The 18,120-nt window shown below is 40.5% G+C and overlaps 1 protein-coding gene across 3 annotated transcripts; it reads left to right on the top strand.

Moving 5' to 3' along the window:
- The first annotated feature begins 3,358 nt into the window (after positions 1-3,358).
- zc2hc1a (zinc finger, C2HC-type containing 1A) lies at positions 3,359-12,395 on the top strand. Of its 3 annotated transcripts, XM_053861090.1 has the most exons (11): positions 3,367-3,459; positions 4,063-4,180; positions 4,874-4,944; positions 5,692-5,808; positions 6,071-6,097; positions 7,067-7,208; positions 8,560-8,696; positions 9,093-9,198; positions 9,382-9,457; positions 9,615-9,701; positions 10,272-12,392. In XM_053861090.1, the coding sequence occupies exons 2-11, from the start codon at positions 4,165-4,167 to the stop codon at positions 10,402-10,404; spliced, it is 912 nt and encodes a 303-aa protein (XP_053717065.1). In that variant the 5' UTR covers positions 3,367-3,459; positions 4,063-4,164; the 3' UTR covers positions 10,405-12,392. The 3 variants fall into 3 exon arrangements, with proteins under 3 accessions (XP_053717067.1, XP_053717065.1, XP_053717066.1); XM_053861092.1 differs by lacking the exon at positions 6,071-6,097 and having other exon boundaries at positions 3,359-3,459; positions 10,272-12,395; XM_053861091.1 differs by lacking the exons at positions 3,367-3,459; positions 4,063-4,180 and adding an exon at positions 4,293-4,394 and having other exon boundaries at positions 10,272-12,393.
- Positions 12,396-18,120: the final 5,725 nt, after the last annotated feature.

The raw sequence follows: 18,120 nt of genomic DNA, 5'->3' as shown, positions 1-18,120 counted from the left end.
TTCTTTAACTCTACAGTACAGGGCTCTCCCGAGGATTATTCGCAGCAAAGGGACTGTTTCTGATCGGGAGGGTGAGGGCAGCGACGCTTCTGGGTCTCAGGTTGGAAAACACAAAAACCAGAGAGCAATATACATCCTTCACAGTCCTCCTTAAGGTGCTACCTTAAAAGACAGTGAAGGAGCACTTGACATTGAAACCATACTTGACAACATTTTGACAGAACAAACGTAGGAGAAGCTACTATGCTACTAAAGAACTTGGGAGAACCCTGCAGTATTAACTTTGACACTGACATCACTGAGTTAATTCAGACAAGTACAATACATCCTTAAATGGCTCATTTCACTTGTTCTGATGAAGGGTTCCCGCCAGCACAGTTGAGCGAACTAGATCACTACATAGATCCTTTGAGTCTGGTCATCTCTGTTGTTTTTGTCAACTTGTGGTTAAGTGAGACTTGCAGTCTAGTCCACCTAGCTCGAGAGTGAGTTGAGACTGAAAACAGAGCATACAGACACCAAGAGCGAAAGACTGAGTCGAGAATAAGGCTGAGACCAACCTGAATTCAGAACACAGAAGAATAAGTCCACTAGTTATGTAGACGCACACGTTGATTTCTTACTGCAAAAGAAACAGTAGTCTTTTTTTGTCTAAATAAATCAAGAATGGATATTTAATCACTGGAACAAACTAGTTGTAAAGTCCTGTATTCAATTTGGTCTCATGTCTCGTTGGTCTTGTTCACGACTCGGTCTGGTATTTGGTGGTCTCGACTTCAAGACTAGTGACATCTATGTCTGTTTCCTGGATGGGGCTTTCATACTAATGCAACAAACCGCTCAAGCTTCTTGCTTGAGTATGTGCAATGCCACCTTCTTCTACCATGGGCCTGGCTGGCAAGTCTACTACATCATTTCACATCCAACCTGGAGGCCCCCGGATGACCTATACTGAGGAAAAGATCCTGGTAAGAACCTTGGACCAAGGCGTTTGTACTGTCGAAAGCAACATCCAGATGAAAAGAAACCACACACCAGCAGAATAACGTCAAGGTACTGACTGTTACGGGGTATAAACATAAAACATAACAGTGGCCAATGGGGGTTTGCAGCCAGTTGACACTCGGTGGGAGCAAGAAATGTATAGAGACGGGTTGGACATTATCATTTGAAGTAGTGTTATCATACATAAAGGTCTTTCAATTGCATCGTTCTCTTTGGAAGTGGACAAATCTCACCATATAACATGTTCTGACATGACAAACAAATAATAATACACATTACAAATATTTGACCCATTTAATTCAAGTGTTTTTTGTTGTTGTTTATTTTACGGATTTCATTGTTTTTTATTATTATTACACGTGTTTTTCATGCTGCCGGTGGACTTGAAAGAGGGAGTAAGTAGTTTTTTGCCAATTACTGTACTGAATAAAGTTCCAGAATCTTAAGTATTTACTGCTAAACGGTACATGGCCAAATCTCCCATGTGGCTGTTTGCACACTGGATTGACCCACGGCTAAATTAAATCTCTACCACTCCAATTATAAAAGCGACGCCGTTACTTCCAACTCCAACAGAGCCCGCATGTCAATAAGGCCTCGTGCCAATTTGACTGACATTTATCAACATCCGTAGATTATGGGATTACGGCGGGATTAAAGATGCAATTTGACGAATTGTTTGTCAATATCCAGCGGGCGCTGTCGTTGGAAAACCTTGTGCTCGCTTTGAATAATTGATATCTGCATTAAATATCTTTTAATAAGTCGAGAAGATTAGCAGACGTTCGAGCGCTTTGCAGCCAAACATGTCAATAAAATCATTTTTTGGTTAAAAAAAACAAGAGTATTGAGTGGAAGAGGGTGGATTTCGGCGCTAACTAAATTGGATTTATCATGCATCCCGATGTGCGACGACAAAGACGCTCAGGCTGACAGCGGCTTCCAGCCAATAACAGCGAAACATCGAAATACCACTGTAAATGACGATCAAACTGAGAGCCGTTTGTTGATTCCGGTTCGGTACCTGGGGGGACTGAGGACTAGCAAATATCCGTCTGGATCAGCAACAGCGCGTCGAGGAGTCTCCGTGTTTTCACGTTGCTCTCACGATGAAGGCTTTTCTTTCGTCAAGGTAATGGGAAGATACGACTACATCCGGTCATTCTTTCAAAATATTATCCTGAGTTCGTTCGTTAAAGAGGACTTTTCCGGTTCGTTTTTTATGGCACCGTAAGGTAGAAGAGAGAAAAACAAAATAAAATGTTTATATTGTGTTATAGGAGAGAGAGAGAATAAAAGAAAATCCTGATACTCTGAATTGATCGAAAACAAACAAACAAAGATACAAAAAACAACAACAACACTGTTGAGGAAGCGCGGTTGTGTAATAAAAACTGCATAACAAGTCAAATGGTGCACCCTATATCATTTGTGCACGAAGTTACAGTCGTATCCCAATTTGTTCGTAGGAAGTAGTCCATCTCTCAAAAAGTCTGATGTTTACAGGCTGTTAAATTATGGGAAGAATAAAGGATGTCTCATCTAATTTAACCCAAGATGAAGTAAAGGAGTATTTGAAATCGTATTCCACCCGAAGAACTGCAGCAACTTTCTGGGGAGGGAGCGCCTCGGCCTCTTCATTGTAGTTACTTTGAATGATGTCGTATTTATTAATCACATTTAATCATTTGCTCATATAATGGTGTGATCAATAGCATATTTTGTAGAACAAGTTCAACATGGATAAATTGACCCAAAGATATATAACTGGACGAGCAAGTGAGTGTTTTGATAAAAATTCTCCCAGCAAAATATCATAATATCCTACTAGAGATACACATGACAGTACATGCATTTTAAACATGCATTTATTTTAAGTATTTTAAGGAGTATTTTGATCACATGTTGGTGTATAAGTGACTGCTTTCATCTTTTTTGAGGGGCATATTGCTTTAGTCTTCATAGAGCTCTGATTCCATCACAATGTGTGAATAAGCCATGAAGAAAAATGTAATGCAGTAGCATCATATTAAAATATCACTTGAGCACAGTGATATTTAACCTTATTTAAATGTTTATGTGTGATACCCTGGAGTAATGGAAACCCAGGCTCCCCTCATCACCCCCCTATTTGCATCGAGACGACTGGTTTGCTCAGGATATGGTGTATGTAAAGTCAAATTTAGGTGTATGCTCTGACTGAAACAGGTGAGTGTGTGGATGTTGTCACGCTGTCTTGGGCCTCACTTGTTGTTTTTTCAGACTGTCTGCCTACCTTCTGTAAACAGCCTTCATGTTTCTTTCCAGGATGCTCTTACACAAGCAGATGCTGATGCTCTGAACCATGTGTGTGTGTTCAAGAGCAAGACAGAGAGGGAGCACAGTGGGTCAGTGTAAGGGAACAGCAATACTGTTGTGGAACTACAAGCCTCTTCAGTGACACTCCACTGCGCTGTGAGTCAGGGCCTTTGAAGTGACTCCACTGGAAACACATTACTGTTCCTGTTCTCTGTTCTGAAAAAAATGTTGATGATGTTTCCGAGAATAATATAGACAGAGGAAATCGGGGGAACACAAGAGGGGTTGCCTCCCACGCCCCACCTGCTGTTGAGAATACACACGACAATTTGGGAAGGAACGCGCAGGCAGCCAATCAAAAAGAGGGATATTGGCGAGTGAGCCGGCGTCAGACAAACCTAGTTGCCATTGGTAGCCAAAGAGGCACGACTTCAAGATAGTTATTTCAACCAAACGCCTTGTTAATTCCAATCGATAAAAACAGAGCATATGAGGGCCTCAAAATGTAAAATCATCAATGAATAAATAAGTACGTTTAATTTCATTTGGGGGACAATTATGTGGTTCATTTAAATTCGGATACTGCTATTTAAAAAAGGAGGTACTTTATTATATAATGGTCAGCCTTCTGTCGTCGGAATAAACAAATCTATTTTTACAATATGAGGTTCGCTGATAGCTCATGTATGCAGTACAGTTAACATCGGTTGGATAATTTGAAGTTTAGATGTTTTTCTCAAGCGTTTGCGTTCTTTTTAGCGAACGCGGAAGTGAGCAGAGGCGTATTCTCTCGTCTCGTCCGGCCTCTCGTCTGACTGTTCCTAACAACAACAGCAGCATCAGACCAGAGAGACTTAAAAGATGGAAGAATTTGAAGGTGAGTTCTTTCTAAAACTCGTCGTGTCCTCTGCAACGTTTGTTCAATGAGCGAATGAATCTCAGTTCGAGTACCGGGAGCGGCAAGACGCCCTTTTTTGGTTTGGGTTAGTCATGTCCACGCTCGGTGACGTTAGAGCCGGAGATAACGTTAGCTGCTCCCTGGATATCGCCGTCAATAGAAATGTTCAAAATACATCAGAGGTAAATGGAAGGTATGATAAGTTTTACATCAGCACGCGCCATTTTGTCATTGTTTTCAGGAAATCATTATTTTAAATGGTACTGGAATTTGCAAACGTACATGTAAAGGAAGCCGGGTCAGATCAATTTACTAACGCTTGTTTTCCTCACTTTACATGTGAAATTGTATGCAAATAACCGGTATAGCCACACACGTGTATATATATATATATATATATATATATATATATATATATATATATATATATATATATATATATATATATATATATTCAAGAACGTAGAGAGGTTAATTGATGACTGCAAATGGCCTTTAAGGCTTTCTTATCTGGTCGAAATTCCCCACTGTGTGAAGAACAAAGCCTAGCTAATCTAATCGACTGTGTCTTTGTGTGAAGTCTATGTACATGAGGGCTTGTGAAAACACAAAGCTATACACATACATCATCAGTTAACCTCTGCGTTGTCCTGTATTTCTATTTTCTTGCAGAAGGCGACGGTCCTGTTGGAGATCTGGTTCAGTGTTGCACCTGCAAACGACGGTTCTTTCCAAAAGTTCTGGTAAGTTGAACCCATGACATTGTTAAAAACATTCTCCGTTATTGTCTTGCGTATGGGGTGACTGACTCACTCAGCCTGTTTTCAGTTTGGACATTCATTTTGTTGTCCCGTTTCTGTTGGGAGAAAGGACGAGACACAGACTTGTTAACAGAGGTTGTTTAACCAGTGTTTGGGATACTTTCAGATTGTGATATCTTTTGGATGTCTCATCATGTTCCCCAGTTGGTCAGCTGACTGGGAATCAGCTGTTTGGGATTGGCTTCTCTCCAGTGTGCCAGTCTGACTTGTGAAGGGCTCTTTGTGAGAAAAGGAAGATGAGAAGCTTTCATTGCCTGTGTCCCAGCTGTTGTAAATAACACCAGAGCAAACAAACACAAGTGTAGTTTTATTGTCAGTGATGACGCAACGTGCTACCCCTGGTGTTCTACTTTTTCATTTGAAGTATTTGGGGTAGTTTTATGAAGTACAATGAAACATTTGATATTTTTGTACAGTATTACAAACACAATTAGCTTAGATAATTTACTGTTTCAATAATGAAGGATAATACTACTCTTGGTAGACAAATCTTTATTTTGAAAAGACAAACAGTTGAAATTAACCAGCATTTGACATTTTTATTTTGCTATTTATAAAAAGAAGTAATGACAATTGCATGTATTTGCAATGTATTTTGCTTTTAGTGCAGTGCAGGCTCTACTTATATGTTCATATTACATCTTTATTTCCTTTTTGCTTTCTTTGCAGGAGAAACATTCAAAAATCTGCAAAAAGTCTGCAGCGAAAAAGAGGAAAGTGTTTGATTCCAGTAAACAAAGAGCAGAGGGCACCGACATTCCTGTACTTAAACCACTCAAACCAATGGTAAGGATTGATTCAGTGCTGTTTTCGTTTTCAGCATTGGAGACTAAATGAAGGTTGAATTCAACACAACTTATGAAAGGATATTTAAATATGTTGCATTAAACTTTCAAACCTAACCCTAACACTTCAAAATTGGATAATATTAAGACACAGAGCTTGTTACTAAATAATAATACATTGATTCAACCAAAAAACACACAATTTGGGCCTCAAAATCAGCTGTCCTTCTTTCAGATGTAACCCTGTTTTAATTGTATTTCAGTTTCAAGGTTCGTCTCCTGCAGGGAAAGTAAGTTGATCTGCAATTTTTGTTAACACTCCTCACTTGCTCATTTATTCTTTCACAATCTGTGGAGATCATTCTATGTAAGCTCTTTTTGTGAAATAAGGAAATGATACTTAATAAGGAGAGTATCTACTTGTTTCTTGATTTGACTTCTACTCCTTTCAGTCTGTCTTTTTTTTTCATTAAAACTGAATCAGGTTCAACACTCAGTGAAAGCACTCAGTGGAGCAGTGAAATGAGTTCTTCAGCTGAATATACAGAGAGGGTAGTGGCTACTTCTCTTGCTTGATAACATCTCACAATGCTGTTTTATGCCAGTGTTTAATTTAGTGATGGACAGATGAAGCTTTTATGAAAGATCGTAGTCTGATTTTCAGATCGTAGTGGCACTTTCGGTCCCAGTGTGGGAAGTCAATCTACTCTGATCTAAAAGCCTAGGGTTCGGAAGTGTCACCTGCAGGTTCTGAAAACTAGGGCTGTCTCATAGAAGCTTCATGAGCTCCTCATCACTACTCCTAATAGCCTCTGTGTCTTAACTGTGCTGAGTAATTGTGATGTTTGCTGTGACCTCAGGGTCATATCGCTCTTGATCCCTAATATTCCGTGTTGCTGAGGACTGTAGAATCCAGTCTCAAATAACCGTTTCACGAGGCTGGTTATTTATGAAACTCCCTTTTTTCACCTGGAGTGATAAATACAATCATGAAATCTCATTTCAGTGAACACTAAATCAATTTTGTGTTGTCAGCAGAGATGTAACTCCTCAAATTGGTCAGAAAATTACTGTTTTTTTTGTTTTTTTTTGTATTTACTACCATGCCAGGATTACATTATCTTTTGGTAACTAAGTCACATTTTTTTGGACAGTGGAAGGAAATTTAGGAGCCGAAGCATCGAAGAAAGAAATTGCACCCTGAGAATGATGACTAGGCAACGTACTAAAAATAATAGTCATTTTATGTTCCCCGTCAGCCAGAACCACCCAGTAAGCCTTCGAACTGGCGGAGGAAACATGAGGACTTCATCGCCACCATCAGGGCAGCCAAGGCTCTCAGTCAGGCTGAGAAAGAGGGGAAACCGTTGCCCCCACCGCCTCCTCCCACTCATGACCCAGGTAATGAGGGTAGATTAGATTAGATGGCCTTTATTAGTCCCACAGTGGGGAAATTCAACGTGACTTATCCATTCATGGCTCCTAAACAGTCTTGCGCCCGTAGTCAACCAGCAAGAACACACACAGACACAGTAACACAGTGTTGTTGTTGGACACCGGGAAGAAACAGTTTACATTTCAGGTCCAGTGTGGAATTCCTCATAAATTCTGCTGTTCTGGCATCTTCGATTCTGACAAACCCTACTTGACACCGAAATTATCCAGGTGTATCTCAAACAGCCTTTGAACCAGGTAGTATTTAAAAAAATCAATCATCTAGCTCCTTCGCCTTCTTCAGCCGATTCTTTGAAAGTCCCAACAGGCCAACACCGAGTTTTGCTGATTGCTTTTTCTTTTCTTTTTTTCACTGCTAAATCACACACAAAAGTCATTATTTTTAATTTAATAAATAAATTCAATAAGTCCAGTAATAACTGACTGTAAAAAAAAAATGCAGCAATGAATTTACTGAAAAGGGGCGCAACAAAGCAAAGAGTGTTGCAGAGCTGGTTTGCTGCACAAGTCATTGAATGTTTATTATGTTAAAAGGGGGTGGTATTTTTAAAAATAATGTTTTCATTTAGAAGGCTAGGAAAGGAGTGTTGCATCAAAATGTTACACTCATTGACAGTGAGAAAACTGTCAGACTTCCCGTTCATGTTAACTTTCGTCAGATGAGACCAGACGAAAGTCTGTTTACAATCATTTGTAAATGCATATTAAGTCAGCAATCAAGTCAACAAACACTAACAGCAAAGTTGCTGTGTGGATTCATTCATTCATTCAGTTTATTCAAGGTTGTTGTTCTTATGTTTAGTTGACTAAAACTAACAAAAATAGTATGTTTATGACTAAATGTGAATAAGACCATGAGTAAACTTTGGCAAAAAAATTAACACAAAATGAACACTTGTGTCCAGAGCGACCAGCTAAGAACACCAGAACATTTATGTAGTTGTTTTCAAATGACAAGCCTCAATGAAGTCGAAAAAAGGGCCCTTGCAGATTTGTAAGTTCCCCTTCTCTATTGATTTACTGTGGTTAATGTTTTACCTATATTGTCCTCCAGGTGTCACTGTTTCACTTCATTGTGTCACAGTGTCTCCATCCGTAATTTCAATTCCAGGCTACTCTCAGCTTTGCGATTTACATACTCAGACTCCTGTGCTGCGAGACATACATGTGCATTGTGTCTTGCATATGTCCCAATTCATGTTGCAGTTAGTCGTGTAAAGGTTGCCTCAAGTGCTGGTGTAGTATAAATTCATGTCACCAAAACCTTTTTTTTTTTCATGAACTTCTTTGCCGTCAGACTACACCCAGTGTCCTTACTGCCAGAGGAGGTTCAACAAAAATGCAGCGGAGAGGCATATTAACTTTTGTAAAGAGCAGGCTGCTCGTATGCCCAACAAAGGAAAACCTGGGGATGTAAGGAAACCGACGAATCAGGTACTGTTTCTTACTTCAATGGAACATCTGTATGCAGAGTTAGGAACTTCAGTGTGGTGTTGTTTGATTTGCTTTAACTGGCGAGGGAGGGGGATGACAAGCCTGATGTCAAAGGAAAGAGATTTAGGTGGGCAGCACAAATGTGTGAAAGATGAGGACCAGGAGGCCTGTAAAAGTTTTTAGTGCCAAGTTGGGATTAATGAGGCGGTGCACATGAACTGAGTTTCATATTTGCCATTGCTAAGGACCTTAATACTACCGTGTTGTTCTCAGGCATTTGTTTTTGTCCAGATTTGCCTGTATTTTCTGATTCTTTTGAATTCCTTTGTTTTAAAATGATCATGTCTTTGACCCTAAGTTGTTTTAGATTAAATGTCTGCTCTTGTCTGCTCTCAGTACAAGCCTCCTGCAACTGCTAGAAAGAGCAGCACTCCTCCTGTGTCAGCAGTTTCATCAGCCTCATCTCGCCTTCCTCAAAGGTCCGGCTATGGGCAGTCCACCGGTATGAGTGAATCCACCACTCTATTACGATAGTGCTGGAGCAACTGTTTCTTTTCTCATTGTTACACGTTTGAATTGGTTTGCTCCTCGGATAAAAAAAAAAGGCTACAGGCTGCCTACTGACATGAGGTTGTGATCCACGTTTGGCAAAAAAAAATAAATGTATAAACAACAAATATTTCAGGAATCCCATCTGGCAAGGTTTCCTCTGCTGGGTCATATAGAAACAGTCCGTCTGGAGTTACAAGTCCTCCATCAGGGTATGTATGACAGTACTACTTTAGCTATTTGGACAATTGCTTATTGTTTCTATTGTTGTCGTTGTATGGTTGAAACATGGGTCGCACTGTGTTCCCAACATTCGACCTCTTTCATTGTCATACTGAAGATACATTTTTATTCTGTGCAACATGTCAGTGGAGGAAACAAGACGCGCATAGCAAGCTCTGGCTATGGAGCCCAGAGGAACAGTCCTGGAGGAACCGGAATGAACAAGAAGAACAGGTGAGAATACGGGCAAAATAAGGCACAATTGCTGTTTCCAGTCACTGAATAGACTGACTGGAAGGTGGTCGTATTGCTTCACAGTCGGACGATGCCAGCTGCAGCATGTGTGCGCTAGCATAGATTGGCTTTCTAGCTGCACGTATCCCAACTTATTGATACAATATTTGTAAAATACCGCAGACACATTCTGTCTGTTGGAGCAACTCGGACCCATCTTCCTCCACCACTCCATCATAGCTTCAAAGCTTTAGGCTGCGTATATAGTCAGGGTATCTTTGTGGCCAGACACTTTTGTTTTTTCACGCACCACATGTTTCCTATTGGTGAGAGGTCCATGCCGCAGCCATCATCTTCCAGATGTGTTTCATTTGAAAGCCATTGTGTTGAAATGGGGATAATGTGTTTTCTTTTCTGGAAGTGGTTGTTCAATAGAAGCGTATTTATGTTAGAAGTTTAATAGAATTCTCTTCTGAAGGAAAACCCAGTGGGCTAAAAAACAAGTCATTACCGCGCTGTTGTTCAGAAACGTGTAACTTGAACTCGACACTGCCGTCATGCTCTTCTCAGGATGGACAGTGATGAAATCCAGGTGGACAACGGCGGAGTGAAAGGCAAGTTCTGCCACTCATGCGGGAGCAAGTATCCTGTGGAATCAGCCAAGTTCTGCTGCGAGTGTGGAGTCCGGCGGATGTTGATCTGATGTGAGAACCGGCTGGAAGAGGAAGGGAGTGAATGTTTCATGTCATGTATTCCTGGGCGCTTTGCAACATACCAGTGCCACTTGACTGTAATACACTATTACATTGATAACTCCCTTTTTTGGCAGTTAAAGGGTCACTCTAGCATAATGCTGTGGATTAAAGCCTCTTTCTCACCAGTAGATAAACTATGTGGTGAACCAACTTGTCACCTAGCAGAAAAGTCCCATGACGTGCTTTCCACCTTCCGTAGGTTGAAGTTGAATATATGTAGCAAATGCCCACTGAAGATTCCCAATCCCAATTTCTAGAATCTTATTGGCTAATATTTGCTGAGTATTTGTGAGGAAACTCAGTGAAGAAAATCCATTCAAGAATTTAGTTTTTTTTTTCCCCATGTCTCTTTTAACCCCTCATGCTCTGTGGAATTCAGCATTTTTTCTCAGCATCAGCCTTATAGCCAACAAGTCACAATGGAAACCAGAGGATCTCTTGACATCCAGGTAGTTGTCCAATTGCCACCTCCTAATTCATTTGGCGCTCCTTAACTCAGGGGCAACATGCGCAGTGCAGCTTTGTAACACTTCCAAGGCGTTCACATTTTGTCATTCAGAGCTGGTTCTGTGGGAGAAAAGATGGAACTGGAAACCTTGACATTCCACACACCTTTGCATTCCTCAGTCATGTGTGACTGATAAGAAAGTGGTAACATCAACTTGTTTTTCTGTGGCAGATCGGTCGTGTTATTTCTTGAATGCTGCCTCTCTGCCACCCGTATCGTCCCATGCAGGTCGTGTTAGTATTTATTCTACCTCTTGAAATCTGTTTTACTGAGGGATGAAGTACATTTATGCTTACAGTTACAAATACTTTGAATCTGTTGAGTCAGCAATAAGTTCTAGATGATGTAAAGCCAGTAGATGTCCGGGGGAAGGCGTGTTACATTACAACTCACAAAGTATTTCCTTCCTCTTCTAATGCTGAGTTTGTGCAATACGATTTATTACTGAGAAAGTGTCATTGATAAATACATATTTCGAAAGACAAAAGTGCTGATCTGAAAACTTTCAAAAGTTGATTTATGCAAGCCCCCCTATTGTTCCTATTTGTGTTTTTTATGCTGAGAATATTTTTTAAGCAGATGCTGTGCACTGAATATAGTTTAGTGTAGTTTTTTTTTTTTCTCACCCATTTTGGAATCAGTTGAAGAGACGTGATGTTGGCTTAGAATGCGCATCATATACCCATTTTTGTTTGAAAAACTCAATTTTTTTTTCTTCAATGTATTACACTGCTGCAGTATCTGGTGTAATTTTAATTCCTTTTAGCAAGATCTTTAGTGCAACGCTTCACTGTGATAGTCACTGATCTGCACCATCACATTATTATTTATTCAGCATGATCTTTGCAGAAGGGTTTACGTGATTCAGGCTTCAAACCAAGCTCAGCAGAGATTGTTCAGAGTAGATGTGTTCACGCATTGATGTTGATGTCCTTGCTCTGTAAAACCACCAAAATAAACCCATGAAACCACAAGCACTTTCATTGTTTAATTTTTGTTCGTTTGAGCAATAGGAGTAAGCTGGAGATGTGGTGGGGGTGCAACTGGACTCCTTGGAGACGGTTATGGAGAGATGGATGCTGCTGATACTAAGGAGCATCTGGACAACATCAGCCACCCCCTCCATCAGCTCCTGGTCCAATACAGAAGCACATGGACCAACAGACTGAGACTACCCAACTCAAAGCCTGAGCGCCACAGGAGGTCCTTTCTCCCTGTGGCAATAAAAACGTACAATTCATCCCTGAAAAATATACAGTGAAGGATTCTTTGGCATGATGTTCTGTTCATTCTGTTCTTGTATCTGCATTTTCTTGCACATTGTTTATAAGATCTTTTGTATTATTGTAGCTTTTTGCACCTTATACTATTATTTCCTTTCCATTTTATAGTTATATGTTGTGTACAGCGCATGTTACGAACAGAATTTCCCTCTGGATTAATAAAGTTTTCTGATTCAGATTAAAGACTTGCCATGATGTTTTGAGATGTTCGAACATAATATGCATAAAAAATACATACATATAACAAGCTAGGGAAGCCAGATGAACTAACAAATATTGCTAACTCCCAGCTAGCAATTGTAATAACTATATTATTGTTCCACTAGTTTACCGTAATTGAAGTTTTAAAAATTGACACTTAGAGACAGGAAGCCCATCGTTGCTCCAGTCTCACCCAGCAGTTGCCTCAGGGACACAATCCTGCAGTGTCTCTGAGGCTCATTGGGCACTATGGGATTATTCACTTCCTATAAATCAGCATTACATTGATCTTTGCGGAATTGGGTGAAGGCAGGAACACAGCCCTGGTCAACAGATCTACCAGGGCTGGACCAGAGGAAGGAAGTTGATGGAAGAGTGTTTGCAGCCAGCATTGGTTTACAATGGAGTCATAACAGCCTTAACACTACTGATTTTCTTTTGTTGGTTTATAGCATATTATTGAGAGTTGTTCAATGATACTAGAAGATCAAAGGAATGAGTCGCCTTAGCTCGACCTGTGCATTTATACTTTTTGTCCTTGATAAAAACCAGTCTTGTCCCCAGCACCAAACACCCTGTGAGTACCTCTACAATTTCTCCCAAATATTGCGATTATAATCTCCCAAATCAGCTACAAAATCACAAACTAAATAGTGACTGCCAGCAACATGGAACTCACCTTCACCTTCTTCTGCCGCTTATCCGGGGTCGGGTCGCGGAGGCAGCATTCGGAGCAAGGAAGCCCAAACTTCCCGGTCCGCACAAACCTCCTCCAGCTCCTCCTGGGGGATCCCGAGGCGTTCCCAGGCCAGACCGGAGACATAATCTCTCCAGCGAGTCCTGGGTCTTCCCCGGGGTCTCCTCCCGGTAGGACATGCCCGGAACACCTCCCCAGGGAGGCGTCCAGGGGGCATCCGGATCAGATGCCCGAGCCACCTCAGCTGGTTCCTCTCGATGTGGAGCTCTTCCCGGATGACTGAACTCCTCACCCTATCTCTAAGGGTGCGCCCAGCCACCCTGCGGAGGAAACTCATCTCAGCAACATGGAACTAAAAAGTGAAACTGAAAAGTGGCCAGTGGTCCAGGATGTGCTCTGTACTTTTCTCTTGTGTAATTTATTAATCATTCATAACAATAATACTAATGATAGAATTGTTTGTGACGTTGCAGGTTTTTTATAACGTTCAAAGTCAAATCAGTATAACAATGTATGACTTCAATTTTGTTTTGCATGCATGTCAATGTGAAATATATGACCAAAACCAAGAGCTTGAGTAAAACTTACTGTCTTACAGGAACAGTCTGTTGAACGCCGTAGCGACTCTACTAGGATGAAGTACATTTATGCTTACAGTTACAAATACTTTGAATCTGTTGAGTCGGCAATAAGTTCTAGATGATGTAAAGCCAGTAGATGTCCGGGGGAAGGCGTGTTACATTACAACTCACGAAGTATTTCCTTCCTCTTCTAATGCTGAGTTTGTGCAATACGATTTATTACTGAGAAAGTGTCATTGATAAATACATATTTCGAAAGACAAAAGTGCTGATCTGAAAACTTTCAAAAGTTGATTTATGCAAGCCCCCCTATTGTTCCTATTTGTGTTTTTTATGCTGAGAATATTTTTTAAGCAGATGCTGTGCACTGAATATAGTTTAGTGTAGTTTTTTTTTTTTCTCACCCATTTTGGAATCAGTTGAAGAGACGTGATGTTGGCTTAGAACGCGCATCATATACCCATTTTTGTTTGAAAAACTCAATTTTTTTTTCTTCAATGTATTACAGTGCTGCAGTATCTGGTGTAATTTTAATTCCTTTTAGCAAGATCTTTTGTGCAACGCTTCACTGTGATAGTCACTGATCTGCACCATCACATTATTATTTATTCAGCATGATCTTTGCAGAAGGGTTTACGTGATTCAGGCTTCAAAACAAGCTCAGCAGAGATTGTTCAGAGTAGATGTGTTCACGCATTGATGTTGCTGTCCTTGCTCTGTAAAACCACCAAAATAAACCCATGAAACCACAAGCACTTTCATTGTTTAATTTTTGTTCTATTTGAATGGGGCATGCACATTTGTTTCCACATTAGTGATGTTTTTTTAATTAGCTTATCTGTAACTGATATTGTAATGACAAAAAACAGTGGTTTGAGGTTGAACTACGTAAAAAAAACAACAACTGAGCATTCCTTATCAAATTATAATGGAAGGCGAAAAGATTGTCCTGATTCCAGACAATGAGCTGTGTCACTATGTGCAGTGTTGGCATGAGCACTGAGCCTGTAATAACTCACCTGACAGCAAAGTAGACAAGACTGGTTCATCAGGAATGAAAGTAAAACATCCCGTGAGGAGTAGTGGCATGTCTGATTATGCTTCATGCAACACACACATCTTCGCAACCTCAGTGTCCTTAGCTTGTTAAAAACATGGAAGCGTCAGATCAGTGTCCGATAAAGGGCTTATGTGGTGCATTTCAGTTCCACTCGATTTATTCCCTGGATTTTCCTGGTAAGTTGATCATATCAGGATCCACGGTGCCCATTGAGGAGACGCGCTGGTGTCACAGCACAGCTTAATGTAAAAGCTTTTTCTTTTGTTATCCAAAGAAAGATATCTTTAAGCGTCCAAAGTATTTGTTTCTCAACCCTCCATCAGCAGTTCGTTTCTATGACATTGAGGACCTGGTAGCACTCATCCACTTTCTTCAGGATGGCATGAGCTTTGCAGAGTCTCCGGGTCGCCGTTGATCTTCTCTTCCTGTGGTTCTAAACAAGATAAAATCATTTGTTAAAACAGTTTATTCATGGGTAAATTGAGAAATAAATGAAGTTTGTGGACAGAACTTTAAGGTCAAGCAGCAGCAGACTGGCTGACTACAGTCTTCACACACCTGATTGGCGAAGCGGTGTGTGCTGCGACCCCTGAGGACTGGTTTGGACAGTCTATAACAATAGCAAACAAGAATGGGCTGAGGGCTGACACTTGATGTAATGCTACTCTCACCTTGAATCCCTCCAACAGTCCGACAGCACACCTCACCTTTGTCTCACTGCCCTTGTACATGTACAGCACATCTTCACATACACTACTTCTTCAGACGCCACACGTCCTCTCTCACCACTCTGTCGGCTTTCTCTATATCCACATAGATACAATGCAACTTCTTCTGACCACAGTTCTGTAGTTCTGTATCCACAACCTCAACGCAAACAACGGATCTGTGATGCAGACTTCTCCTCCAAGACTGGATTCAACCACCCATGTCCACAGCTTCATGGTGTGACTCACCGGCTTTCACCGGGGAATGAGAAAAATAGATTCTATCTTCCAAAACCTGGCACCTTAAACTCTGTTGTTATGGTGTTAATGACTCAGACCTCAGCAATGTAAGTGACTCATGAAGTCAACTGACAAAGTCAATGCCAGTGTGACTCAAAAGAGGTGGGGGCAGGTGGACGAACAGTAAGATGCGGGGAGTTTGGGGTCACTCGTCCACTGTAATGTTTAGAGATCGAGAGTTGTGAAGAGGAGAGTGCAGGCATGGTGGGTTGATCTGGTGGAGAAAACTGATTTGAGCAATAGGAGTAAGCTGGAGATGTGGTGGGGGTGCAACTGGACTCCTTGGAGACGGTTATGGAGAGACGGATGCTGCTGATACTAAGGAGCATCTGGACAACATCAGCCACCCCCTCCACCAGCTCCTGGTCCAATACAGAAGCACACGGACCAACAGACTGAGATTACCCAACTCAAAGCCTGAGCACCACAGGAGGTCCTTTCTCCCTGTGGCAATAAAACTGTACAATTCATCCCTGAAAAATGTACAGTGAAGGATTCTTTGGCATGATGTTCTGTTCATTCTGTTCTTGTATCTGCATTTTCTTTCACACTGTTTATAAGATCTTTTGTATAGCTTTTTGCACCTTATACTATTATTTCCTTTCCGTTTTATAGTTATATGTTATGTACAGCGCATGTTACGAACAGAATTTCCCTCTGGATTAATAAAGTTTTCTGATTCAGATTAAAGACTTGCCATGATGTTTTGAGATGTTCGGACATAATATGCATAAAAAATACATACATATAACAAGCTAGGGAAGCCAGACGAACTAACAAATATTGCTAACTCCCAGCTAGCAATTGTAATAACTATATTATTGTTCCACTAGTTTACCGTAATTGAAGTTTTAAAAATTGACACTTAGAGACAGGAAGCCCATCGTTGCTCCAGTCTCACCCAGCAGTTGCCTCAGGGACACAATCCTGCAGTGTCTCTGAGGCTCATTGGGCACTATGGGATTATTCACTTCCTATAAATCAGCATTACATTGAGCTTTGCGGGATTGGGTGAAGGCAGGAACACAGCCCTGGTCAACAGATCTACCAGGGCTGGACCAGAGGAAGGAAGTTGATGGAAGAGTGTTTGCAGCCAGCATTGGTTTACAATGGAGTCATAACAGCCTTAACACTACTGATTTTCTTTTGTTGGTTTATAGCATATTATTGAGAGTTGTTCAATGATACTAGAAGATCAAAGGAATGAGTCGCCTTAGCTCGACCTGTGCATTTATACTTTTTGTCCTTGATAAAAACCAGTCTTGTCCCCAGCACCAAACACCCTGTGAGTACTTCTACAATTTCTCCCAAATATTGCGATTATAAACTCCCAAATCAGCTACAAAATCACAAACTAAATAGTGACTGCCAGCAACATGGAACTAAAAAGTGAAACTGAAAAGTGGCCAGTGGTCCAGGATGTGCTCTGTACTTTTCTCTTGTGTAATTCATTAATCATTCGTAACAATAATACTAATGACAGAATTGTTTGTGACGTTGCAGGTTTTTTATAACGTTCAAAGTCAAATCAGTATAACAATGTATGACTTCAATTTTGTTTTACATGCATGTCAATGTGAAATATATGACCAAAACCAAGAGCTTGAGTAAAACTTACTGTCTTACAGGAACAGTCTGTTGAACGCCGTAGCGACTCTACTAGTTTCTCTGTGACATCGAGCCCTATTTTCCACATTTTGCAGGTTAATCTCCCCAACGTTGTCGAGATATTCTGCAGAAAAGAAATTAAATGAGAACACAACAGTCCAAAATATGACCTCCAATTGACCTGGACGGAAGTCTACATGAGTTGTGATATTGAATTTTACACAGCTGGCCAAAGGTTGACGGGTGTATTATGCATGTGGAAGTGTGTCACATTTTACTTTTAGAGCCCTGTTGTGTAATGTATCTTATCATATCATATATCTTAGCACACAAATACTTCTCATCAAATGTATTTACAGAGGTATATTAGCATAAGCTTGATCAAAACGCTCTTTTACTGTCAAAGAAGAAGGACTCAATAAATGGCCAAAACACCTGAGACTTTGAGTTTTAAATGATCAATAATATAAATCACCAAAACATTAGAGCAAAGTCAATGAACCAGCTGGTAATAACAACAATTAATTGATCAATCGTGAAACTCCTTATGACATCACATTATAAAATGTGGTGCACTGAAAAATGCGAAAAGAAATGTATGTGATGTGCGTTATGTGACTGATAATTATTGTTGTCTATAATTCAATAATCAAAATGAAGCTGTTTAATCCTGAGCTCTTTCTCTCTCTCACTCTTTTGATATTTTTAAAGCCATTTTG

The sequence above is a fragment of the Synchiropus splendidus genome, chromosome 3 (genome assembly GCF_027744825.2).
Source record: "Synchiropus splendidus isolate RoL2022-P1 chromosome 3, RoL_Sspl_1.0, whole genome shotgun sequence".
Classification (NCBI taxonomy): domain Eukaryota; kingdom Metazoa; phylum Chordata; class Actinopteri; order Syngnathiformes; family Callionymidae; genus Synchiropus; species Synchiropus splendidus.
Note: the sequence above shows the minus strand (reverse complement) of the source record. Positions and strands in the feature narration are given on the sequence as shown.

Excerpts from the sequence above, each read along its gene's own strand:
- zc2hc1a (XM_053861090.1), top strand. Across the intron at positions 4,945-5,691 it reads GGTTCTTTCCAAAAGTTCTG|GAGAAACATTCAAAAATCTG; the intron begins GTAAGTTGAACC and ends CTTTCTTTGCAG. Across the intron at positions 5,809-6,070 it reads TTAAACCACTCAAACCAATG|TTTCAAGGTTCGTCTCCTGC; the intron begins GTAAGGATTGAT and ends ATTGTATTTCAG.